At 30.9% G+C, this 26,950-nt stretch overlaps 2 protein-coding genes across 5 annotated transcripts; both read left to right on the top strand.

Annotated features, from left to right (window-relative positions):
* The first annotated feature begins 8,198 nt into the window (after positions 1–8,198).
* LOC114415321 (transcription factor MYB93-like) lies at positions 8,199–9,867 on the top strand. The gene is made up of 3 exons (XM_028379951.1): positions 8,199–8,406; positions 8,522–8,651; positions 8,848–9,867. Exons 1-3 carry the CDS (start codon positions 8,274–8,276, stop codon positions 9,602–9,604), a joined length of 1,020 nt encoding a protein of 339 aa, XP_028235752.1. The 5' UTR covers positions 8,199–8,273; the 3' UTR covers positions 9,605–9,867.
* Positions 9,868–20,451: 10,584 nt separating this feature from the next.
* Positions 20,452–25,903, top strand: LOC114415320 (cryptochrome-1-like). Of its 4 annotated transcripts, none has more exons than XM_028379949.1 (6): positions 20,454–20,806; positions 21,025–21,350; positions 21,807–22,025; positions 22,471–23,177; positions 23,608–24,410; positions 25,428–25,903. In XM_028379949.1, the coding sequence occupies exons 2-6, from the start codon at positions 21,035–21,037 to the stop codon at positions 25,429–25,431; spliced, it is 2,049 nt and encodes a 682-aa protein (XP_028235750.1). In that variant the 5' UTR covers positions 20,454–20,806; positions 21,025–21,034; the 3' UTR covers positions 25,432–25,903. The 4 variants fall into 4 exon arrangements, with proteins under 4 accessions (XP_028235751.1, XP_028235750.1, XP_028235749.1 ...); XM_028379948.1 differs by having other exon boundaries at positions 20,454–20,940; XM_028379947.1 differs by having other exon boundaries at positions 20,799–20,940; positions 21,033–21,350.
* The last annotated feature ends 1,047 nt before the right edge of the window (positions 25,904–26,950 follow it).

Raw genomic sequence — 26,950 nt, 5'->3', positions numbered from 1 at the left:
ATTTTACTAAATATAATTTATGTATGTCATTAGATTTAATTAAAAATGATGTCTCACCAGTAACACTCTGCAATTTGCATATTATGGACCCTTACAAATATATTTAAGTGTTTATTTACCCGTTCATCTAAATGCACAGTTAGTGACTCACCCAACTATAAGCAAATTCTATAAATATCACTAAAGCTAAAGACATTTGTAACACTTTCAAATTTTCATCTCAATCCCTATCACAATGTGTCACCCAACTGCATATGTTTATATTTACTACAACGGTCAAATCTGTAACACTGATGAGGACACCACCTTCGTTAGTAACAACACAAAAACTTTCATGGTCAACAAGGTCATAACCTTTACACAATTGTTTGAACTTGTTCACCAAAAACTAACATTGAACCACAACAACATATCCAACATCTCCACTTTTGGTGCCCTATATTTAAGTCGGGACAATATTATATGTACACATCCTTTATTCTACGAGATGATGTTGATGTTCGACAAATGTTTAATATTTTTTACAACAACCCATCACTACCATTTGTGAAGTTATTTGCCATAATCTGTGACAATAATAACCCATCAAGCAACCAACATGACTCAATCTCCAATCTTAAGGACTTATCAGATGAATACGAGACTTATTGGAAAAAAAATCATGATAGTACTGACTCCTCTTTCGGGCCCGAAGGAAGTAACATGTCTTCATCCCACGAAACAATATTCAAACGGGATTGGTAATTTACGGATCATTCATGTCTTAATTATTTCTACTTTGAGGTTTTCATATAGTGTCTTATGTCCATGTTCAGTCATCACTTTACGTAATGAAATAAATTTTTTGTTTAAATTTAAGTTAATAATTTTCAATTTACCCACTTCTACTGTAGTAGGTGGCATGGTAACATAACTGTCGAAATTCACAATACTTTGCAATTTACACTACATTGTTTCAAAAAATTAAATGTCTCACCAGCAAAACTGACATAAAATGGACAATTCATAATATCTTTTTTCACTCTGAAAATTATCATGGGCATCTGTTGCATTAATTACAAGGGAAAAATTACTGCTTCAAATTAACAACACTCTACAATTTGCATACGTCTCTAAAAATTAAATGTCTCATAAGTAAAACTAGCATGAAATTGACAACTCATAATCTTTTTTTTCATTTTGAAAATTATCATGGACGTCTGCTGCATTAATTACAAGAGAAAAATCATAGTCCAAATTGACAACACTCTACAATTTGCACACGTCTCTAAAAAATTAAATGTTTCACTAGCAAAACTGACATGAAACAGATAATTCATAATCTCTTTTTTTACTCTGAAAATTATCATGGACGTTTGCTGCATTAATTACAAGGAAAAAATCACAGTCCAAATTGATAACGCTCTATAATTTATACACGTCTCTAAAAAATTAAATGTCTCACCAACAAAACTGACATGAAATAGACAACTCATAATCTCTTTTTTCACTCTGAAAATCATCATGGACGTATGCTACATTAATCACTCCTACTCATGATGCAATTATGTATTACAACGGGAAATGAAACATACTACATCAAGGTGGGTTTTTGGGTTACTCCTTTACTGGAACAAATCCAATAAGATTTGGCATTCCTTTGGGATATAACATGGACAAACTCAAGGATTTAATCAAGCAAGTTGCACCTATAGGGGTTCCCCCTTATGGAATTCACGAATCACAATTGATCAAACGATTATTCTTTCGACAATCAGGTCATGCTAAGTATTAAAAAAATTTAATTGAATATGAAATAACAAAATTGAAAAATGACGAAGACATGTTAAAGGTGTTAGCATGATCCAACTATTGGAAACGATTCTGTCCAATAGAAATTTTGGTTATTTTTAACAAACCAGTAACTGAAATAAAAGAAGACATGTATCATGCATAACATATTTCAAATCATTAATTTTGTCATATTTGCGTTGCAATTGTATTTTTTAATATGTTTCATTATTCTCGGCTATCATCTTAGTTACCACACTTTTAAATTTTATGTCTATTGTATTAGACATATGTATCAATTATTTTTTCACTGTGTTTTTTAATTTGTTTTAATACTACTAACTAATTTTTTTATTTTTTAATTAACGAACATAACAAAAAAAAATATCAATAGCACATAAATTTAACTATAAAATTACATACAATCTAACTAAAAAATTATACTATAATTTTATCCAATTTTTTATATTTTTTTATCTATATATTTCTCTTTAAAGAATTTTAAAAAAATAATTTAATAAAAAAATAATTTTAAAACCAATTAAAAATATATTTATATAATATAATATTTATATTTTTTAATAATTTAAATTTAAAAAATAAAAGAAACTCAACTTCCTACCTGTATACAAAACAAGTATAGATTAAAAAAAAAGAATTTAAAGTGGTGTATTATGGGAATTTGTAAGAGAGAGAGTATTCATATTGGTCAGAAAACCTATTTTGAGTTGCCTTCACCAATTTCACGTTGCCATAGAATAAGGAAAATATTAAATGGTGATTTTGATTTCTTGAAGAGTGATAGTTTATCAACACCCCAACGCAACAAATATCAAATTGACATTCATTATTTCCTTATATATGTTTCATCTTATTACATTGCATCATTGATCACATGCATCATCTTTTTTATTTCATGGCATAGATTAGACTAATATACCAATATGGCCGAATGCTTGAATATTCCTGGGTTCACCAAATATCAAAACCATCTCAGCCCATACTGAAGGTACTCTTAATAGGCTAGGAACATCTCAACCCATATAGACTTGGCCCATTTAAGAATCACACATTAAGACAAACTAATAATGATGCTTAAAATATGTATTTGTTAAGAGGAGATGTATGGTACGTAGTAAAAGTAAAAATAATAGACTCTAAAGTTTGGATATCATATCTTAGAGATTAATTGTGTTCTCAAATAATATAAATCACATCAACTAAATAATTTTATATTTTTATCTTAAGTTAAAGATTGCTTGTGTTTGCATTCAAAACAATAAAAACAAAGATAGACAACAATTTCAAGAAAAGATATGTATGAAGAGAAGTGTTTTGGATTATGGTTTTAGATGTATTGTTTTTCCCCTAATTCTTATTTTAATTAAAAACTCTCAGTTATTAATTAATCGCCTAACACCTCTTATTTCAATTATCAACCTATGTCAAGGTCTGAGAATACTCTTTTCCCTGAATCAATCCTGCATTGATCATTAGGGATTTAATTTAAGGTTAAAGATGAACAACAAAGAAGATTGTAAAAAGGGAATTCATGCACTAAAGCGCTTTTAATATCGGTTATTTTGGATATCCAATATCGATTTTGAACCGATGTGGAAACAATCATTGTTAAAAGTAGATCATTTTTAACATCGATTATAAGAACCGATGTTGAAATCCACTATAGGTCAGTTAATTATGAGAAGGTGGTCGCAAACATTCAATTAACTAATAATCATAATGATTAATTCCAATATAAAAGTGGAAGTGATAGAAAGATACAATTAACTGAATAACATCGAATAACTTTATTCAAAAGAAGAATTAGAATACATGAGTATAACTATATCCCAGTCCAAGTTCTAAGAGGTTTAATCAACCATAGCCATAGAATAATTAAACAACATACAATATTACATTATTAGAGATAAAAGAAATAAAAAATCCTTATAGGTTTAGACCACAATTATTTCATGTGAAGTTCTCCTCTCATTCCTTATTTACAATGTTTTGCGAAAATCCTCCTTCTATATTTCCTTAATTAAAAAATTAAGTATCTCTTAATCTTATTCATTAATTAGGATTTAAATCTGACATGGGACCCTTCCAATCTTTAAGTGATACGTGATGCAAGTAGATCACAAGCATACAAAATTATCGCATACATATAGAATTATCGTGATTGTATAAAATTAGCATGATCGTGATCATCTAATTGACTCCAAAAATAGAAGATTTTTAACTTTTTTTCACATAAAGTCTCTTAAACACCTATTTTTCACAAACTTTTATCAAACTATAAGTTTTGCCAAATAAAATATATCAAAATACATAAATATAACATAAAAACTCACATTAAAATATAGTCAACTTTGGATTTATTAACTAATAATTATCTTAGTATACCTAAAAAAAATCAGATTACAGAGATAGTAATCACAAATAAGGCTCATGCATCCCTTGACCCATTAAGTTATGTATACAAATGATTAGATTCTCTAGATAAAAACAACTGTTCACTTTCAGTCATTGTGTTTGCGTCTGTTTATCTCATTGGTTTGATAATTAACTTGAACGTCAGAATACCTTTTCCAATATCTCTCACCTGTCGAGTACTTAACAAATTGAGAGCAAGGAAAGCCTATCCTTGGCATACAGAATCAGCATTCGGAGTAGGAGGAAAATTACCAAGGAACCCCTCTGTAGGTACAACTAGCAAGAAATATTAGTAACTCAAACACATTATCTACATTTTCATGCCATCAAGTTTTTTTTTTCCCTCACTAAATCTTGTTAGAAATTACTATAATTTAGAGCCCGTACTTAAATTTAAGCTTTACATATATATTCCTAAAAAGAATCACATGTCTAATGTATTTTTATAATAATTAATGGCGGGTCTTTTTCAGCGTAGTTGCATTAATTAGTAACTTTCCATGGCGTCTCTGACCAAATTAACCAACCGTAGCCTTTGCAAGGCATTAGAAGGAAAGAGATACGGATCATTCAGTTGGAAGAGTGTCCTTCAAGTCAGTTTAGAATGCCCTTTACAGGGGACAAAGACACATAGGTTCGTGGCAATTGTGGTAGTATAAGCCAAGTGGGTGGCCTCGAAGTTGTTTTTAACGTTTTATGGAAGAATTGGTTGGAAACCCATTACAGCAAGCAAATCAGTTGTTTAGCTGACACTGAAATAAAAGATGATATTATATTGAAACTATAAAGTTGATCTTTCATCACTGGTCCCTTCTATTCTGAGAAATGGTCCCCGACAGGATCCTTTGGCTGAAAGATCAATGTCTTTGAGTGTATGAATCGTTAACTAACAAATGCATTTACAAGGGGTTAAAGACAATGAGGTTTGTGACACATAAACAAGAAATTGGGAAGGAAATATGTGTTAAAGAAGAAAAAATAGTCTCTAGAGTGAACTCCCTTTGGTTCTCCATATAGATGTCGACACTTAATAATTAAACTGAATAGATTTTAGGTTTGAAAATGTATGGCTTATGTGTGAAGCAACATGGGGTCACCAGTTGACATATTTAAAGTTTGATTCTTGACAACCTATATGATTTTCCTAATTAAATTAAATTAATAATGGGTCTGACACAAATAAGGAGCCAATTATATTAAGCCAACTACATACAGAGCTACTGCTCTAAAATATATACAAGGTAAATGCGTGTCATTATAGAAGCATCGTGAGACTTTGGTTGATACAAATAAGGTGTATATATATTTCATATTTGCACATTTTATCCAACGTTTGAAACACTTAGTTTGTACTAAGCGATAACCTTTTACTCTGTATCGGCTTTAGAGTGTAAGATCCTATACCATGGCCAAGAAAATTTGCAACAAAACAGGGTGCATGAGGACAAATCTCCAACAAACGCCATTGAAGGTTTCTCAACCGTGCAAAGAATGTCTTAAGGGTTAAAAAGAAATTAAATTGGGCGTTTGCTGCACCAAATTCTCCTTCACGTCTCCAACTGCACCACCCTCCGAGTCAAAGGAGTCACATCCTTTATGTCCTTTTCAGGCATTCAGCTATCTGTATTCTGTACCAGTACATTTGATTTGTCCTGACTTTTAACCTCGAGGCTCTTTCACTCATATAGTTTATTTATCCATATAGCTATAACTATTTTCAACAACTTGCGTAGATTTTTTTGTTTACCTGTTTAGATATTCAGATAAAGTCGTGTATCATGTGCCTATAATATTTTACGTCTCAATTTGACCCAGACACACATGCATATGTGATTTGGTGTGCGATTGAGTGTCTTCTGATATGGTGAATGGTGATGATTACATTATAAATGTATTTTAACCAGAACATTAAAACTAATCAAGAAATGCCGATCTTACATATTTCATAATATCTTTTTTATATATAAAATATGGAATAATTTTTTTTCTTTAATTAATTTAATTAGTTAAAATACAAGACATGAATTATAAGCGTGCAGTATTAACTTTTGTGCGTAATGCTTTTCACTCCTTTTTCATTGTCTTATTTTCTTGTTCTTTTTTACGTCTTCTTATTTTCTTTCTTACTTTTTCATTTTAATTTTAACTTTTGTGCAGTTTTATTTCCTGATCACAAGAAGAATAAATATTTGAATATTTCAAATATTTATACCGCGCGCATCGCGAGCGCTTATTGTTTATGTACGTGTACATAGATACACAGTACACACATTAATGAGTTTGAATGAGGATGTTATGAAAGTCCATAATATATAATTTTTTTATTGTTTTATTAGTTATTTAGGTTGGTATACTAAAAATATACAAAATAGGATTCTGTCTGATAAAAGAATTAGTTTCTTACAAAATAGCAAATTAAACCACACTTTAAAGAAAATAGTTTTGTGTGGAATATATATATATATCTGTTAAAAAACAAAAAGAAATTAATATATTATATATAGTACAAAATAACAGCGAGAGAGTATTTTACTGTTCTATTTATGTGTGTGTGCATGTATAGAACTTGTACTGAGCATTATTAGTACAGTACATAGTTGGATTTACAACAATTATTATATAATTCCGAGATTGTTTTACATGTTATTGTTGAGTGAGAATGATTCTTTAAGGGGCATGAAATCCAAGAAGAGAGGACGTGAGTCTTTTGATACCATGCAAACCATGACGAAATAGGGAAACAGCCTCCTCTTTGCGTGCATGGGAGGGGTTCCTCCGACAAGGATTCAGTCGCCACGTGTTACGTAATCTAATTTGGCAGTTCGTCCTTTTAACGATACTTTAGTGCCATATTAATGGAAACTAAAAAAATGTCTAGTCCATAATTACCAAATTGTCCTGATTATTGCTTGGACAAATATTACAGTATATTCTATTCAGTATTCACTTTCAAAATTTACAGAGAGATGGGAAGCCTACCGAAGGAAACATTTATTGCTCTAAATAGCTATACTGATTAACAAGAAAAAATCATTTTATACTCCGTATAGTACGAAACTGAAGTAATTGAATTTCCACAAAAAAAAAAAAAACTGAAGCAATTGAACCAGGTCTAAAATCCTCTAAAAAAAACAGGTCTAAAATAACCTCAATCATTTACCACGCACGTATAAGTAAAAACTGAAAAGATTGCGTATAAAGTGATGTTTGCAAATAATGTATATTTACTGATAAATCGTAGAATACAATTAAATTAATTAGCAGTTCATTTAAATAATTCAAAATACAAAACAATACCAGCATTTATAAGAAGTGATGAAATATATATAAAGTCTCTCCCAGCATTTTTAATATTAGATTCTGAATTTTGTCTCTCCTGCAAAACAAAAATTAAAGGATTAAGTTCAAGTTCTCAAATTCCTGCCACCGTATATATTAGAGCATACACCTTCTTAAGTTTTTAAAATTTGCATATAACTACTTTTTTATGTTCAAGGTAACTTCCCATGAGAAGCACAGTATGTAACATTTTTCAAATAATTATAGAAAGTTGGTGTAATATATGAAAAGTGTTTTATGCAATATTTTTTTAAAACAATTAAGAGATTAATATAAGCGTAGAAAAAAGAAAACAAAAATTGACGAATCTGTTAAGAGTTAGTGTAATTTATTCTGTATATTTATCATGGTACCTATACTCTCTTTTATCTCTCTCACTCACTGTGTCAAACAACACACTTTGTGTCCATAAAACATTTTTTGTCATTTATACATGACTATCTAATTAGTAAAATGGTACCGTCGTTTGAGTTCATTGCTTGAAGGGCAATCTTGTCAAGATACGAGACATTTTGTTGTTTCCACACTAACTAGATGGGAGTGTCAAATCTTTTATCGTCCTAATAAAGATTGCGAAATGTTATTTTAATCCAGATAATTAAGGACCAGAAGAAAGCAATGAGAATGCATATATAAATAGTATGCTCCAGCCCCCAGTTTTAATTTGGTGGTAAGTGGTAAACAGAGGAAAGAATAATAGCTTTTGACCTAGCTAATAGCACACAATAATGGGAAGATCCCCATGCTGCGATGAGAATGGCCTTAAGAAAGGTCCCTGGACTCCCGAAGAAGATCAGAAACTAGTCCAACACATTCAGAAACATGGCCATGGAAGTTGGAGAGCCCTCCCTAAGTTAGCTGGTTTGTGGATTAATCTCTGGTTTAATTAATTTATAGTTATATATGTTGCAGCAACTATATAGTTCTCTCTTTTCAGCGTTTCTTCATTCATCTATTTTTCTTGCTATTTTTGCAGGTCTCAATAGATGTGGAAAAAGTTGTAGGCTAAGGTGGACTAACTATTTAAGGCCTGATATCAAGAGGGGGAAGTTTTCTCAAGAAGAGGAGCAAACAATTCTGCATCTCCATTCCATCCTTGGAAACAAGTACTTTCCTTGCCACAACTCCTTTTTCTACATTAAGTTTTTTCCTTGCAAATTTAACCTACTCAAATCATGATTATTTGCACTGTTGTGACTTCCTTCTTTTGTTTTTTAGGTTCCAGTTATGTTTTTGTATTGTATATATTTTTTTTAATAATTATTACTAATTACTTTTATATGAACATAACTTCTTTAATAGATGGTCAGCAATAGCAACCCACCTTCCAGGCAGGACAGACAATGAGATAAAGAATTTCTGGAACACTCACTTAAAGAAAAAGCTGATTCAGATGGGCTTTGATCCAATGACTCACCAGCCTAGAACTGACCTTGTTTCCACCTTGCCTTATCTGCTAGCTTTGGCCAACATGACAGACCTCATGGACCATCAGACATTGGATGAACATGCTATAAGGTTGCAAGCAGAGGCAGTCCATCTGGCAAAGCTTCAATACCTTCATTATCTAATCCGATCCTCAAACTCCTTGAGCACCAACAAGTCCTATGACCAAAGTGCCACCACCAACATGGAACCTGCAGCTTTCAGTTTGTTGAACTCAATCTCCAATGTGAAAGAGAATCCAGTCATGTTGCAACCAGCTGATGATACTCCTGCTGCCTCATTGTCTCATGGCATTGTTAGCTCTCAACCACTCCACCACCCAAACGTGCTACCTCATCACCTTTTAGAGCCACAAGTCTCTTTCAGCTCTCAATCATGTTTGAATAGTGAGATTGGTCAAGGTACTAACTTTGCAATCATAAGTCAAGGGGATCACACGCTTGATCTTGACTCTTCCTGGATTATTCCATCTATTACTCCTCCAAATGCAATAGGGACCTCAGCTAACAATCCAGGAGATGCCAGCAGCAGCACTTCTAGCTATGGAGGAGGACCCTCTTCTTATTGGTCCGAACTACTTTTTGAGGACCCCATCTTGCATGAGCTATCTTAGTATTTAATTTGAAAGAGGTCCCATTATGGTGTGTGCATGTTATGCCTTGTTTGCTTCTTGCCACTTAATTAATTAGCCCATATATATGCTCTAGTTTAGGTACATATAGATATATATATGCCCTTTTACATATATACGTATTCACGTATCAATACATGTTTTGTACATAACTCCGGGACAGTTTCATCGAGCTAGTTTGAATGTCACTATGACAGTATCGTTTTCAGCAGTTATATATCTAAATTTTCTTTGCTCAAATAAAATTTGTTTTTACGTTTTTTATTTTATATTTTTTCGTTTCATTTGTTAGTTTAATGTATGTTGAAGTGCTTGGTGAATAATTTTGCTTCGAAGTAAATTATTTAAGGAAAAGAAGGGGAAAACTTAAAAAATCCAAAAATGGTGTAGGAAGAGTATGAGACCCGAAGATCTAGACTATAAGCTTACTTGCAGAAAAGAACCGTGAATTTTGTTTATGATTTATCCATATACTCCACTTTGAATAACTAAGCATATGCTTACCGAATTACCAAGCATGAATAGCCATTATATTATGGACTAGCTAACACTGTCCACGTTCATTACTAGTACTCCAGGCTCCAGGTGTGGAGCAAAAGCTAATTTTTTTTCTATTAAATTAAAAACAAATTTTACGAATTGTTTCTCCAACTTACGGGACAAAAATTCAAGCATGTTCTCAAACCAGAATACACAAAACAGATCTGAGGTCTCAATCTCTCGTAAATCAACAAACAAGTCCACACTACGACCAGTCAACAATTCATAACATAAAAGAGCTTGGTCCGTAATGCGGCTAGATAATAAGGAAATATCCTTATCTGGAGTGTAAATATGTTATGTTCTGAGATAATTCAAGACAGATAGTACGTCTCCGGCCATCTAATAAATTAGTTCATTTTTTTTCAATGTATGTTCTTCTTATATGTACGCAGAAAAGGTATAATAGCATTAGGAATAGGATATTGCAGTAATACATTATTATCTCCTAGTCTAATCTACAAAAGAAGCTTTTGTAAAATGCTTTTCTGCTCGTTGTCATCTCCAGAGAAAATTTCATCCCCGTTGCTTTGAAAAAAATGTGTTAAGCCTAAAGAGTACCAGAAAAAAAAAAAAAAAAACACCTTGAGAAGACCTAAGCACCCCAAATATTATTTCGTAAGCAGCACCCTAACTTTCCACAGAGCAAGTGGGAGGTTTCATTTGGGAAGAAACTAATTAGACATTAATCAGTAAATTAATGATGGCTTATCCAAGTTACATTGGGAAATCTTTGAAATTGCAGCAAAACCCGAAACCATCACAAAGGGAAATGGCTGCTTAAAAGGTAGTAAAACAAGTCCTTTATTAATTTTCCTCGTGAGCAGTTAGATTTGATTCCTTCTCCATTAAGAAGTTGACTGCTAAGCCTTGAGGAAGAGAAATAAAAAATGTGGCTTAGATTACAAAGTCTTCGCAATGAAGCTGATGTCTAACAGATGTCAATGCACTACTAGTGGACTTGTAATTAAACTAATCGTACCTTTTTGGAGTGTGCCTTGTCAAAGGCTCTTGAATAATTCGATTGATTGAGGTCTAGTTTGGCATATGGTTGTCAAAGTAGCAAAGAAAATCACAATGTGGTTAGGTTTGTTCGCCTCCAATACTCTCCTAATTTTTAAGTGTAGGGAAAATTTTCACCACCTAATCCTACCCCATACGTTGTGTACCACTTAAAGATTCTTATGTCATTGCAATTATGTTAATTTAAATAAAAAAATTTAACGTCTAAACCCCTGCTGCTGTTTGGTTGATGGGGATTATGGCATATACAAACATAGGCAATTATTGTATAATAAAAAAATAGTGGTAACGCCTTGGAAGCGATGTCTGTCCTGCGAGTGGCAACATCAATGAAGAAAATGATGTAAAGAAGGTAGTTAGAACAATCATATTCATAATAAGCACAGCCATTCTCGTAGTTATGTGGTATTATACCAAACTTATAGATCCATGTGTTATAGAGTATTTGTTTTTTTTTTTAATTGGGATTTGTCATGAAAATTTCGTAAACAGTTTCTCTTGGAAGTGAAAAAAAAATAAAAATACTATATAATTAATTATCTATCTTTACATATGTAGTGTGTTTTTGGTCCTTACATTACCAATTATCTATCTTTGTATTATAAAAATCAAAATTTTCACTCTTAAATAAAAGTATTTTTAATTTTAAGGAGAGTTATAAGATGATTTGGTGATTGAAAAAGAGACATAAGGGTTAGATTGATGAAAAAATTGAGTTTAAGTCCTCACACACTAACATAACATAATTGTTAACATTTATCAATAAATAAAATAAAAATATTTTTAAGAATTATTTTTTTATTAACTCATGTGACTTCTTTTACACTAAGCAATTAATTTTGTTTTTTGGTTATAATTTTGCATTCCTTTCGCATATTCTTACTTAAATTTGATCTATATGACCCGAAAGATATTGATAACGGCTTAATAGTAGCATTGGGCTGACATGGGAAGCTATGTTTAATCGTGAATTACTTCCTGCACCCATAAATACTTTTTGCACATAATTTTAAATATTTCCAAATTGTCTATAACTTCCTTGCTACGTTCTTTCTCTTTTCTCCTTAGTTGAGTGCTCTTGACGTGCCGAAGGTGCATGTGGTTCACATATATTTCCAGCGAAGTGGGTATGATTTGGGTATTTTTTATTTGCATATATTTATGGATCGATGAAGGCGTAAGACACAAAGAAAAAAAAATCCTACCAGAAATGCATTTTCAGAATTATGTTAGTTAATTTTGAAAATGCATTTTCAAAAGTATTGGAGACTTTTGCAGAGAATATATGTTTAAAGTTAACAACTTAAAAGTAATTGTTTGTTAATCTCATGACAAGGTTAAGTCCAAGGCAACTTAAAAGCAATTTGTGGCTTTTAACAGTTACAAATTATTTAAATAAAATAAAAAAGTTTGGAAAGTCATGTTTTAAAATATGATTTTCTTTTATATGAAGTGGTTTTTTTTAAGACATGACTTATTATTTTTTTATAATTTTTAAAAATTTATCCATTTTGATAATTAATTAAAAAAATTAAACCATTTTGATGAAAAAGCTGCGACATTCTCTCACCCGTCACCACTCACTCTATCTTTATCTCCAATAATTCATCTTTATTTTCATAATTTGCGTGTCTGGAAGAGTGCACGTGGGAAAGGGATTAGGGTCATCATTCTTGCTTGTTGTATTACTATTGACAAAATACATGCATGTTGTATATATAGCTTCGCTTGCCATTGAGAAGACCAACATTGCATCCCATTCATCCATTATATACAGATCGACACCGTACGACCCAAGAAGGACCACATGGCATGTGCTACATTTGTTATCAATAATCCTCCTCTAGCTATGTCAATGTTATCTTGTCCACTGACACATCGACACTTATTATGATTATATTTGTTAGCCACTACGTTCTAGAATAAAGAAAATTGTAAAAAACAAATACTTCAATTATATGATAATTTTTTTTTATCATTTATCCACAATTAAAATAATATAAAATTTATTAAAATATTGTTTTTAATATTAGTTATCTATTTGTTTATTTTTATTTGAGTTACCATTGTGTAATGTAATCTTTTTATATTTTATTTATTTGAATTATATTATTCATACAATAAGTTTGTATGAAATATTATTTATAACATTTTTTTATCTATCTGTATCACGTTACTTATTTTATCTTATATTTCTTTTTTTTTCATTTTCTTATCTCATGTTTACAAAAATGTTGGTACTAACTTACTATAAAAAAATAATTTCTCTATCTTTTTTTTTTTTTCATTTTCTTATCTCATGTTTAATTCCTCTGACTCTGATTAAAGTCGAGTCTGAAAACTGGTTAAGATAGTTGATATGTTTAGACTATGCATATTACTTATTGGGGGTGTACAATAATACGCATATTAAGAAAATAATACTACAAATAAAAAAATGAAATAAACTATCATTATCACAATTTTTGAAGTAAAAAATTACTAAACTATCATTATCTCCGAATTGCCTAAGAACGAATATGGAGTAAGTGTTACTGAATCGCCTACACTTTTCCAAACCCACCTGATAGGCTTCAAAGCAGGAATAAAACTTAATTAATTAAAATACACAAGGAAAGCTAATATGCTAGTAATTAACTTGCTAAGGTTAATCATGGTTATATATAGAAACTATCTTTCTAATTAGCTAGAGCTACGTACGTACGTATTAGGACGAGCATTTTCTTAAAATTAGACTAAGTTGAGTAAGTCATTTTAATTATTTTTTAATTTTTTTATTAGTTGAGAAGTTCGTTAAACTGTTCCGTAAATAAATTTTTAAAATAATTTTAATATTTTTTAGTAACTTCTAATATTTTTTTAAACATTAATTGAAATAATATTTTTAAAAATACTAAATTTTATTTTTTTTATATTTTATTTCATTTTTATTCTTAAAATATTTATTCAATTTTTAGTATTTTTTTAAATATATTATTTATGTCGGTATATAATTTTGAACCTACTTTAACAACTAAATTTATCAAATATTTATAATTTAATAAATTAATTTTTCAACTTTAATTATCAATTTTCAGTTATGCATAGCTTCTAACTAATTTTATCCAACATATACTAAATAAGTGAAATTTTATAGCATTTATTACAGGCTGGCCTACATATATAATGATTGGAGAGGGAGTTAATCCGATGAACGTACATTTAAGTTCTAATACTAGTGCTAATTAATACGAATAATATATGATATTGGATATCGTACTTAAAGCAAAATGTTAAAATTGTTGAAACTGGTTTCCTTCATAGAGAACAAATACTTTACCTGCCGCGTCGTTGTCGCTCTCTCCGGTATTGAATCAAATCACATACTCTATGCAACAAAACCATTCTGCAACCACCTTCTTATTATTGATTGTTATAGATAGTCATTTCTTCTCTGCATGTCATGTGTTACTGATAGAAGATGCTGTCTCACATTTGTACTTCCTACGTCTTCAATCAATCGTATTTTACAACGTGGGTTATTATTAATTTACTAGTATTTTTTTCTCTCTCAGTTTTAACTTCATTTTTTTATTTCTCCTTATTTCTTGTCACATTTTTTATTGTAGTTTTTTTTGTTATAAATTATTTATAATAGATATATAACTATAATTTTCTTTCTGTTCTTTTATCTTTTATTTCCATCTTTCTTATTTCTATTCATACAATCTATATACAAGAATATGTGAGTTCAAACTTCAAATTTTCCTTTTTACAACATTAAGTAGTAGTATTTTACTATCGTTTCTTTGGCTGTGTTGTGTAGTTTCACTGAATGGTAGACATGCAGAGGCAGTAGGAAATGAATATTCCTCTTACAATTTTGTCCAAAAAAAAATACCTTTTACAACCACGCTAGAGGGCAAGAGGCCCCCTCCATCATGGCTTCTTCTTACCGACACCTTGCATAATATGGAGGATCAGCTTATTTGTAGACAAACCATATATGATATATTCATGATAGCTTCTATTAATGGCCATACACAGCACTCGTAGCAGTAGTATCTAGTACATAATATGCGTGGATGGATTTGACAAATTTGAAAACAATAGATTCGCTTTTAGGGGACAAAAATAAATATAAACGTTGACCAAAAAGAAGAAGAAAAACTAGGCTTTCTTAATTTCATAATTTAATATATATTATTAGTACTATTAACTTTTTTAACATGTTATTACTAAATACTTAAAAAAGACCATAGTTGAAGGTCATAGCCGTGTATATATATTACTATTCACACATATATCTTAGAAAAAAAAAATATCTTATATAAAAATAAAAAAAATTAGATTCAGATCATATAAGTATACACGAATCATGGTAATTTAATATAAAAAAATCATATAATATTTTAAAAAGATTTTAAACGATCGCATGACATTAAATCTTAATCTTTTATGTTTAATTATATGTTTCATATTTAATCATATCACTTTCATGTAACATATTTCCCATATATATATATAATCAATTATATTTTTAATTTGAATATGATTACATTCAATAGTTATTGCACCACAAATTCAACCAGTATTTTTTTTATGTGTATAATAATTATAATAAGAATAAAATCTATAATCTCATAAATACTACTTTAACCCCACCATTAAGACAACTTTCCTAGATCTAATTTAATCAATTAATTAAATTATAGTTTGACAGTGTCGTTGATTAAATTTCCGGTTCAGTTTTGAAAATATCTGTGAAGGGATAGATATCATTAACATATGTTTTGATCATTATCAATCAATATTAGTCGTATCTGATTCTAAGGTCATTTTCCATTATTTCTAGTTGAGGTCTAAGGTCTTCTTCTTTAACTTAATTTTCTCTTCCATTTTAATTAACAAGAATGGTGGAGTTTTTCCTTGATAGCTCAAGTGGGTACTTTGAATATAAAGCTAGGGACTAGGGACTAGGGCGTTAGGAAGGAACAACAGAACAAGTCGACAAGCCTCAGAGATATCACTTATCAGATATGGATTAGCCGACTACTCGGTTTAGGCCTTTTCCCCCTTCTTGTGGGCCTTTGTTCCTCTTAACTCAGATTCCATTCACACGCACACCCACCCAAAATATATGTCACTACCAACTTTGTATTTGGTGTCGTTCAAATTTGACAATTCCTCTTCAATTTTTTTGCGGACAATTCTAATTTGAAAACTACCTTTTAATAAAAATAAATAAACATTAAAATTATTTAGCTTATATAACAGAAAATTATTAGAATTAATTACTATCCTAAAAATATTACATTTACTATATCCTAAAATATGTTTATCTTATTAAGTGTGAATTTAGCACCATAGACCTACTTATTTGTTTTAAAGGAAAACACGAGCAATTTTTTTTGTAAGAAAATAATTATATATATATATATATTAGCAATTTATAATTATAATCATTTTAAAATACACCCACTCAGTAACTTATTAACTTATTTCTTCTAAAAACTTACATCTTTTTTAAATAAGTGAGTATATGTTAACAAATGTTTATAATGTGTTAAGATACTGGTACACCACTTTAAAAGGAGTAATTTACTAAATTATAACTTGTTTTTCTTAAAGTATTTTTAAGATATTGATTACTAACGTAATTTTTCTAAAAAAACAAGTAAATAAAAATTAATAGATTGAAAGACATAATTTTTTTAAAAAAAAATCTAAAAACACTCTCATTTTTAAAAAAAATCTTAAAGACACTCCTCTCTAAAAAAAAACTCTATAATTTACTTGAGAGAGTTACTAAAACTATTTTTTTACCACTTTTACTTCTGTAGTTTTATGAGATTTTTTAATTTTTTATTTAAAATTATAAAATTGTAGAAAAATATTAATAAATTAAAAAGCCACTTATCAATACAAAAATGTAATATTATCCTTATATAATGTTATGTATATCATTTTAAATTAAAATATATTATAATAATTAAAAAATTATTAACACAAATTTAAATTTCTTCTTATATAATATTCACGTAACCTTTTTGTTTTAATTTATAATAAATAAATTAAAATATTTCCTTATCCTTTGAATATTTTTATTCAAATTTTAAAATAAATAATCTTTATACTAATTCTTTGGAAAATATAAATAAAATATGCAAGTTACCCATATTAAAATGAGAAAAAAGATTGTGTGTAGGATAAATTTTTTGTTAATTTTTCTAATAACTACTTAAAAATAAGAGAAATATTATAAACACTTTTTTACGTACTCTTTTGAACATTTTTTTAATTGGGTAAAATGTATTAAAAATGATAAAATTTTATGAGTTTCAAAGTTATATATCCTTGATGATTCTATCTTCTCATTTTGTAATCTTAACCAATTAGAGAGATTATGTTTGAAAAAATATATGGGAGAATTTACTCTTATATGTGATTGAATAGTGTAATTTTTTAAAAAACTTTCATTACAGAATGCATTGCTATTAAACTCTATTAAAATAATAAGATAAAAAAATCAAAACGAAATCCTAAGTCTTATCTCTATCTGAAGCTTTTTTCTTTTCCTTGTTCTGTGAAATCTCTTCTCAGGCTTTCTTCCTCAGCGTTTGAAGACTAAAGATTCTACAAAATAAATGATGACAAATAAAAAGAAGTCAAGTACTTATTAATTTCACATTCACTGATTTTCGTGTATCCTATTTCAATCCACTGGTTAAAACATTCTTTGCTAACAGTAATTGAGGAGTGGGATTCAACTTTCAAGGTATAAAAACCTGTATCTGCATGTTTGCTATCTGTCCTGTTCAATAAGGTTTCTTGAAGCTAGTCTACATCAGATCTTTGTGGAACAATAATATTTTTGTAGAAAGTGAGATCTCATTTAAGAGAATATGTTCATGTGAGTAATAAAGATGAACAGAGCTGGATCAGATGACCAGAAGACAAAATGTGTCTCAATGCATTGTATAATGGCAATTAAAAAGTAAAAGCTCCTCTGGATTCTCAAGTTTAAGCATATGGGACCGTAACATTTAGAAGGATTTCCACCAAAAAGAGAAACATCTAAAAGCATGTGAACTTTCTATTTTACAAATTTCTTTTAAAATAAATGCTGTACTTTGTACCAAAATCGGTGACTAATAAATCCTGGGAGAGGTATTAATGCAACAGAGGCAAGGTTTGCCTTCTTCCACTGTCAATTCTGATGAAATAAATTGCCAATGTCGTCTTTGTTGCTTTCGTACCTAGAGATGCCACCCTATTCTGCTTTGGACCCATTAATAAGTTTTTTTTTTTTTTGGTTGATAATAGAAATGTGGAATTACTGAAATAGAATTTTAACAAATTATATGGTTTGGATTGCATAAATTACAGTAGAAGGGAATGAAAGATAATTATTTATGATTTGTGGTTTATGGTCATGGGGGAAAGTAATAAGAAAGAGATTAGATGGAAAGGGAAAGAAATTAGTGAAAAGTGGAATGATCACTCATATTGTTTTGCCCAAATAAAAGGAAGGATAAAAAATTATTTTTCTCTTATTTAATCATGTAAAAAAGAGAAAATAAAGTAAAATAATGTGTGACACAATATAACTACATCAGCATATCTCATATGAGATAAGATAACATTGACATTTTGCTAAAATATTATTTAAGAGAAAACTTATTATATAAAAGATTTCTTATATTATTATTGTTATAAATATTTTTACGATTATAATTCGTATTTTTCATTCCAATAATTAGTATTTTATTAGGATTGGATTATTATAGGGCGTGTCATAATAAGCGATTATTTTTAATAAATGATAAAAAGTACTTTGCACATATCATGTTTTCTTTTTTAGAGAGGAAAAAAACTTTCTTAGGTGAGATTTACTAAAATTTGTCATTCTTTTCTTTTTTATATTTCACTTAAATCAAACGATAAATACAATTTTCGATATTTATGTTTTCTTTATCCGTGACAACCTTCCAATGTTTGGAAGAACAAATTATATTTCAGGCTTATCTGTTTTTTTAATTATTATATTATAGTTAATATGTGTATTTTTTAATAATGTTTTATTTGAATTTTGCTTTTAGTTTTTTAATTGATAAAATTAGGTCCTTTCACTATTATTTTCCTAAAATTCTCATTTTAATCAAAATCTTTATAAACTAAACCGATTAAACAAATTTAAATTATCTTCAACTAAAAACCAATCAATAAAAACAATATATTACGCGAAATTTCCAACATCCAAACTGATCTACCTAAGCCTTCTCAGTCTAAGGTCCCATAAAAGTCCAACAAGGGAAAGTAGGAGTGCATGTGTTATATTTTAATTTAATATCAAATGATATCATAATCATGATAAATCACAAATACGGTACACACAAATGGAATAATCATCATTCGTTATAAAAAAAAAAATTGAATTCTGATTTAGTCAAAGTAAGAAAAACTTTATTTTATAAAAAAAATCAATAAAAAAATTATTTCCATGCTTTGATACGGCAGAAAAACATATATTACAGACAGTTAATTGAATATAACATTAAATTATAGAATTAAACAACATTAAAAATGAAATTTTTTTCCAAAAATATTAGCTAGGCTCATTTATTGTCTTCGTCTTGTCTAGAAAAAAAAAGCGCATGCGTAAATATTAGATTTTGATGTAGAAATAGTAGTACAAAGTATTTTTTTTTTAATTTCATATTAAAAGAAAGATCAACAAACAATCATGTTCATTACACTACGTGATGAAAATTTTGATTTGCATATTTATGTGTAGAAATCAATTTCTTAAATAGATATTTGATTAGTCTTTTAACTGTATCAAAATTCGAAAAAAATAAGTACGTAGCAAAATAAAATAATTGAATATATGTAGCTTAATGTCATGATATTTGCAATCAATTGCAATGTTCCTGTTAGCTTTCGAATTAAATATACTACCTCATTAATTTAAGGAACGTGTGGCAAATGCTAATATAGCTCCCTAATCCCTACTGAATCACCGTGAGTTTGACAGGTTCTGACTTCTGAGTCCTGTGTTGTGAAATGGAGAACACACGCATGAAAACATGAAAATTAAATTCGAGAGAGCTTAAGGTGAGGGAGTTGTGTGATTTTTTCGATAATATCCCACGTGTGAGTCACAACACACAACTTGTGTAGAAATGCAAGAAAGGAGAGACGTGGAAGATGGATTTGTTTTATTTATCGCATAGTGCACAGGATAAGAGAAAAAACCTAAAAATCTAGAGAACAAAAAAGTTGTGGCTGCAATTTGCCTATCAATTCTTTGTATCTTCCCCTCCGTTAACTAATCCTATTCACTTCCTCTCTTCCTTCCTTGTTCCTTCTAACCTATCCTTCTCATAGTGTGTCCATTCTGTCAAAGCCTTTGGGCTTTTTCGTACAACTAGGTAGTGAAAGCAACAATATACGAATTTTTGATGGAAAATACTAATAATTTCCACCAAAAACACCAATATTGGGAGAAAGAAATACAACCAAAACTTAAAAAGTCATCAACTCAATAATCACGCTGTGCTTTCACCTATTTATGGCTTAAAATCTCCTGTTAAACTAGTTAGAAAGAAAAGCCAAGACAAGAAAGAAAGAAAGAAAAAGGTAGAGAAGGAGAGAGAGAGAGAGAGAGAAAGAAAACTGAAAAAAAAAAAAAAAGATAAGACTAATTAACAACATTTTTGGTTTGGTTTTTCTTCATCTCGCAGGAGACACGAAGAGACAAGTTACATCACATGGTTAAAACTTGTTTAAAGAGTTTTGTGTTTGTGTGTGTGAAAGTAGTTTAAGGTTGTGGGGGTGGTTGAAGTTTTTAGCTTTAGCTTTGCAGAGATGTCAGGTGGTGGATGCAGCAGCATAGTGTGGTTCAGAAGAGATCTGAGGATAGAAGACAATCCAGCACTGACAGCAGGAGTGAGAGCTGGTGCTGTTGTTGCAGTTTTCATATGGGCACCTGAAGAAGAAGGACAATACTACCCTGGCAGGGTCTCTAGATGGTGGCTCAAGAACAGTTTGGCTCACCTTGATTCCTCTCTCAGGAATCTTGGCACTCCTCTCATCACTAAGCGATCCACTGATACTCTTTCTTCTCTATTTGAGGTTGTTAAGTCCACTGGAGCCACTCAACTCTTTTTTAATCATTTATATGGTCAGTTTTCTATTATTACCCACTCCTTTCAATATATTAATTTTTCATTTTTGTTTCCTATGATAAAAGTTCTACTTTTTTTTATTTAAACACTGCAAATAGGATGCCTAGATTTTGGGAAGTTATTGGTTAGTTGTAATTTGTAAAACATCATTTTGGATTGTTGGATTCTATATACTATATCAATTGGGATTATTTCTTTATGGGGTGACGTTGTGCGGAACAAGACATATCACTTAAGCATTTTTAGCTTGATTTGTTTGCCCCCACTTACAAGGTTGTCTGTGATTGATCCTCCGTACAATTCACTTTGCTATTTATATTCATCTTTTGTAGTTTGCTTCTTAACAATCTAAAAAATACAGTTAAATGGTCAATTTTCTACTTCATGGTGATGTTTTTACTTCCTTCAATTCTTGTTTGTGAAAGTTTACTAGACATCTTTCTATGTTGCAGATCCTCTGTCACTTGTCAGGGATCACCGAGCAAAGGAGGTTCTGACTGCTCAGGGCATAACAGTACGTTCCTTCAACGCGGACTTATTATATGAACCATGGGATGTGAATGATGCACATGGCCGACCATTCACAACTTTTGCTGCTTTTTGGGAAAGATGTCTTAGCATGCCTTATGACCCTGAGTCACCTCTTCTCCCACCTAAAAGGATAATTCCAGGTCTATTTTTGTTCACTTCTTTCCATTGCCTCGGCTTTCTTTTAATTTTAATATAGACTAGCTGCCAATTGCATAATGTTCAATTTGTGCTTTCTATTCGTTACTGAACAATGATCTAAATTGGAGAAGAAACAAAACTATGTACTCTTTGAATGCCACTTGCTAAGTTGCTATTTAACATAACAGAAAGGTGAAAACTATAGGCATAATATTTAACAATATGGAGTTCATTTTAGATGTACAAATTTATAGTCACATGTGCCTAATTTACTAATAGGAGTTCAGATATAGATATTCAAGAAGAATTCATTTGAAGTGTTCAATTTTTGCTTCTGATATCATAATTTTCCTAGTCTGCAACATCTGTGAGGCATTGTTCGTTTTCCTTGTCCTAATCAGGCTTTACTACAATTTGCCCTTGTTGACAACTATTGTCCTATTTCAGGTGATGCATCGAGGTGCCCTAGTGATACATTGCTGTTTGAAGATGAATTAGAGAAGGCAAGCAATGCACTTCTTGCTCGAGCGTGGTCACCCGGGTGGAGCAATGCTAACAAGGCATTGACAACATTCATAAATGGTCCACTGATTGAGTACTCAAAAAACCGCAGGAAAGCAGACAGTGCCACTACCTCACTTCTCTCACCCCATTTGCACTTTGGTGAGTTGAGTGTCAAGAAGGTCTTCCATCTAGTCCGCATCAAACAAGTTTTGTGGGCCAACGAAGGAAACAAAGCTGGTGAAGAGAGCGTGAACTTGTTCCTCAAATCTATAGGTCTTAGAGAATATTCAAGGTACATTAGTTTCAACCATCCCTACAGTCATGAAAGGCCTCTTCTAGGCCACCTTAAGTTCTTTCCTTGGGTTGTAAATGAAGGATATTTTAAGGCATGGAGACAAGGAAGAACTGGGTACCCTTTGGTGGATGCTGGGATGAGGGAGTTGTGGGCCACTGGTTGGCTGCATGATCGAATACGTGTTGTAGTTTCTAGTTTCTTTGTGAAGGTTCTGCAGCTTCCTTGGAGATGGGGAATGAAGTATTTCTGGGATACCCTTTTGGATGCCGATCTTGAGAGTGATGCTCTTGGTTGGCAGTACATATCTGGTAGTCTCCCTGATGGTCGTGAAATTGACCGAATAGATAATCCACAGGTGCTGTTATTTTTGTGTAAAAGCTACAGAGTTCGTTTCTTTGCTGACCTTTTGGATTTGTGATCATCTATTTGCATGTGCATGTACCATTATACACTGTCTTCTTTTACTTTTTCTCAACTTTTTCCTATTGAAATATATATTCTCTCTTTTTACTTGTGACTTTGTTCTGATATATATGATCGATCTTAAGTTCATAACTATTACAAACTTTATGAGGTTTTTTTTTTCTTGAAATTTAATTTTATTTAGATTGCTACCTGCCCTTGTTCCTCCAACTATAGGGTCAATAGGATTGAATTTTGAGTTTGTGGTTATTGACACTGGTTTTGAGGTTGAGTTATGTCCTACTAATATCAGCAATTTGAAGGCTGAAACTGATAGACTTTCTAGTAATAGATACACTCATTTCAATTGTTGGATTTTGTAGTTTGAGGGCTACAAATTCGACCCAAATGGAGAATACGTGCGACGCTGGCTTCCAGAACTTTCAAGATTACCCACTGAGTGGATACATCATCCTTGGAATGCACCAGAGTCAGTGCTACAAGCTGCTGGAATTGAGCTAGGATCGAACTATCCTCTTCCAATTGTGGGAATAGATGCAGCAAAAAACAGATTACTAGAAGCACTATCAAAAATGTGGCAACAAGAGGCAGCTTCAAGAGCTGCAATGGAAAATGGAACGGAGGAAGGACTTGGAGACTCTTCTGAATCAGTTCCTGCTGCTTTTCCTCAAGACACGCGAATGGAGGAAACTCATGAACCTGTTAGGAACAATCCCCTTCCCATTGCTCGGCGCTACCAAGATCAGATGGTTCCAAGCATCACTTCTTCCTTGTTGAGAGTGGAAGAGGAAGAAACGTCTTCTGATCTTCGAAACTCAGCAGAAGAGAGCAGCAGAGCTGAAGTGCCAGTAACTGCAAATGCACAACAAAATGCAGGAGTTGCATTGAACGAACGGATGTTGCAGACCACTAATAGGAATACACAAACCCAATACAATACTACGATGGACCTGAGAAATGTAGCTGATGATTCTGCAGTAGAATCTTCAAGTGGTACCAGGAGAGAAAGGGATGGAGGTTTAGTTCCAGTATGGTCTCCACCAGCTTCCAGTTACTCAGAACAATTTGTAGGAGATGAAAATGGTATAACAAGCAGTTCATCTTACTTGCAAAGGCATCCTCAATCTCACCAAATGCTGAATTGGAAGCAGCTACCTCAAACTGGGTAAGATTTCCCAAACAAATGAAAGCATTGATGACTTTTTATATATACTATTACTGCCTGTTCTGAACATTTCAGTAACATCGAATTAGTTGTCAATGCTTTGCTTGAAGATTATGTTCTATATTATTTAAGAGTAAATGATCATTTTGCTCCTTGAATGTGTATACCAATGAGGGAATGACAATTTAATCCTTGAAATAACGAAAAATTTAATTTAGTTCATAAATGTATAAAAAATGCGATAATTACATCATATCCTATGACTTGATGTCAAATTGGTTTTTAAAAAATATATGTTAAATTGAAATGGTCTCACGAAACACACTTTTTACACATAAAAGGACTATATCAGAATTTTCATTCTTTTTGGGGACTAAATTGTCACTGTTTTACACGTTCAAGACCAAAATTGTCATTTACTCTTAATTTAATTATTGTGACCCCTTTTTATATTGGTTAAATTTTAATTTTGGTCCCCCTGGTTTCTAAATCCATGATTTTGGTCCTTCTGGATTTTAATTGTAACATTTGGTTATTCTAGTTTTATAAATTTATGATTTTGATCCTCTTGATAAATTATTAACAAATAATTTTGATTAATTGAGTTATTAAGTTGATTATAAATTAATTAAAATCATTAATTATTAAAAAGTTTAATAAAAATATTAATCTTAATTCTCCACAACATTGTTCTTCTCCTCTTCTATGCAAACACATCTTCGACTCCACGGGTAGCAACTCTATGTTAGGGTTAATAGTCTTTTATCAAAAAAAATTTAATGATTAATAATTTTTATTCAATTTATAATTAATTTAATATCTTAATAATCATAATTATTAGTTAATAATCAACCAGAGGACCAATCAATTTATAAAATAGGGGATTAAATGTTACAATTAAAAATCAAGGAGATTAAAATGATGGATTTGGAAAACTAGGGGAACCAAGATTGTAATTTAGCCTATTATATTTTGTTGGCTCCTTGTTATCTTATACCTGCTAAATTTTGATCACAGGTAATTCATATATAAAGCAATTAGACTAGATGGAGGGAGGTGGAAGTTACGATACCACTCTTCTGTTGAGACTTGAGAGAAAGTGGGGTGTTGAAGCCACATTGGACACACATGTTTTAATTTCCTACTCTTTTATCAGTAGCTGACCTCCAATGTGTATGGAAATTTCAATTCATACGGAAGTTCATCTGCAGTCCCTATTGCTTTCTTGTACAATATTTGCAACTTGCTGTATAGTATAGTTTGTGTAGTGAGGGAGAAAGAGCCACCATAGGATCTTTGGTCTGCTAATAAACTCAGATTTGTGCTTTCACTTAAGGCGGATATATTAATTATGATCCGAGCTTTATTTACATTTCCTGTGCTCTACATCTCTGTTGATCACTGTAAAATGCACCTCATCTTGTTGCTCTCATTTCTGAAACTCCTGCAGCATATTGATCTACACTGCTAAAAGACCTCATCTTGTTGATTTTTTTTCAGCTATGATAACTGCTGTTAAAGAATGTGGACTACTAGACTTCATAACTGCTAATTTTTAGAAACATTCATCTAATGAATTTTTCAAACAGCATTGTTCATTAACTTTTTTTAACTGTTGCTAAAAGAGCCCCCTCCTCCTCCTTCCCTGGTGATGCTTTGAAGCACGGTCAGATTACTTACTATTAGGTTTAGTAGAGATCCTCAAAGAGATTAATGGACGTTTTATCTTTTGATGGGTCACTAAGGTCAATCATAGTGCAGTCTTCAGTTTTATCTGTTTCGAGTACCTAAGAGTTTGTGAATTTGGCTCCTCTAAATTTCATATAAAGTGCAAATATAATGATTAGTTACAAAAAGTGAACTACTGAGATTGCATAAAATATATGCACACTAAAAATTGTGGGGTAAACTCCTTTCAAGGTACGTGGAATGTGATTTGTTAAGGAAAAATATTTGCATTCTTAAATTGCACCTTGATATATAAGCTTCGTTCTTTCCATTTGCTAGCGGTAAGTGCTATGATGAAAACCATGATAAGATGACCGTGGAGTGGAGGCACTTTATTTAACCAGCTATGATGACTTGAAATCGAACAAAAATGTTCATTGCAGCTAGTCAGCTACAGTGAGGTCTTCTTGCCTTTATATTTTTTCAATTAGTGAAGCTACCTACCATTATAGTTCCCTTTTCACACAAAAAAAGTATAAGGGAAAATGTTTAAGTGGAATGCTTTCCCAAGTACAATTTGGAGAATTATGAGACTTTTTACTTTTCTCCACATCAATATCGTCTTTTTTTCTTCTTGCAGATACATTTCACGCCTTAACTCCATAATTAGACAAAAAGAAAAATCCTATCAAACATTTTAAACCTTCTTTTTATCTGTATGGTTGATTTTTTTAATCATTTTCCACTTTCAATAGTTTTTAAAAGAACTATTTAATAATTAAAAACAACATTATATTATAATAATTTAAATATTCATTAAAAATTCAAAATATAAATATTTAAAAAAATTAAGTTTTAATTATATAAAAACA

Source organism: Glycine soja, chromosome 6, assembly GCF_004193775.1.
Source record: "Glycine soja cultivar W05 chromosome 6, ASM419377v2, whole genome shotgun sequence".
NCBI lineage: Eukaryota > Viridiplantae > Streptophyta > Magnoliopsida > Fabales > Fabaceae > Glycine > Glycine soja.
This window is presented reverse-complemented; position numbering and strand designations above follow the sequence as displayed.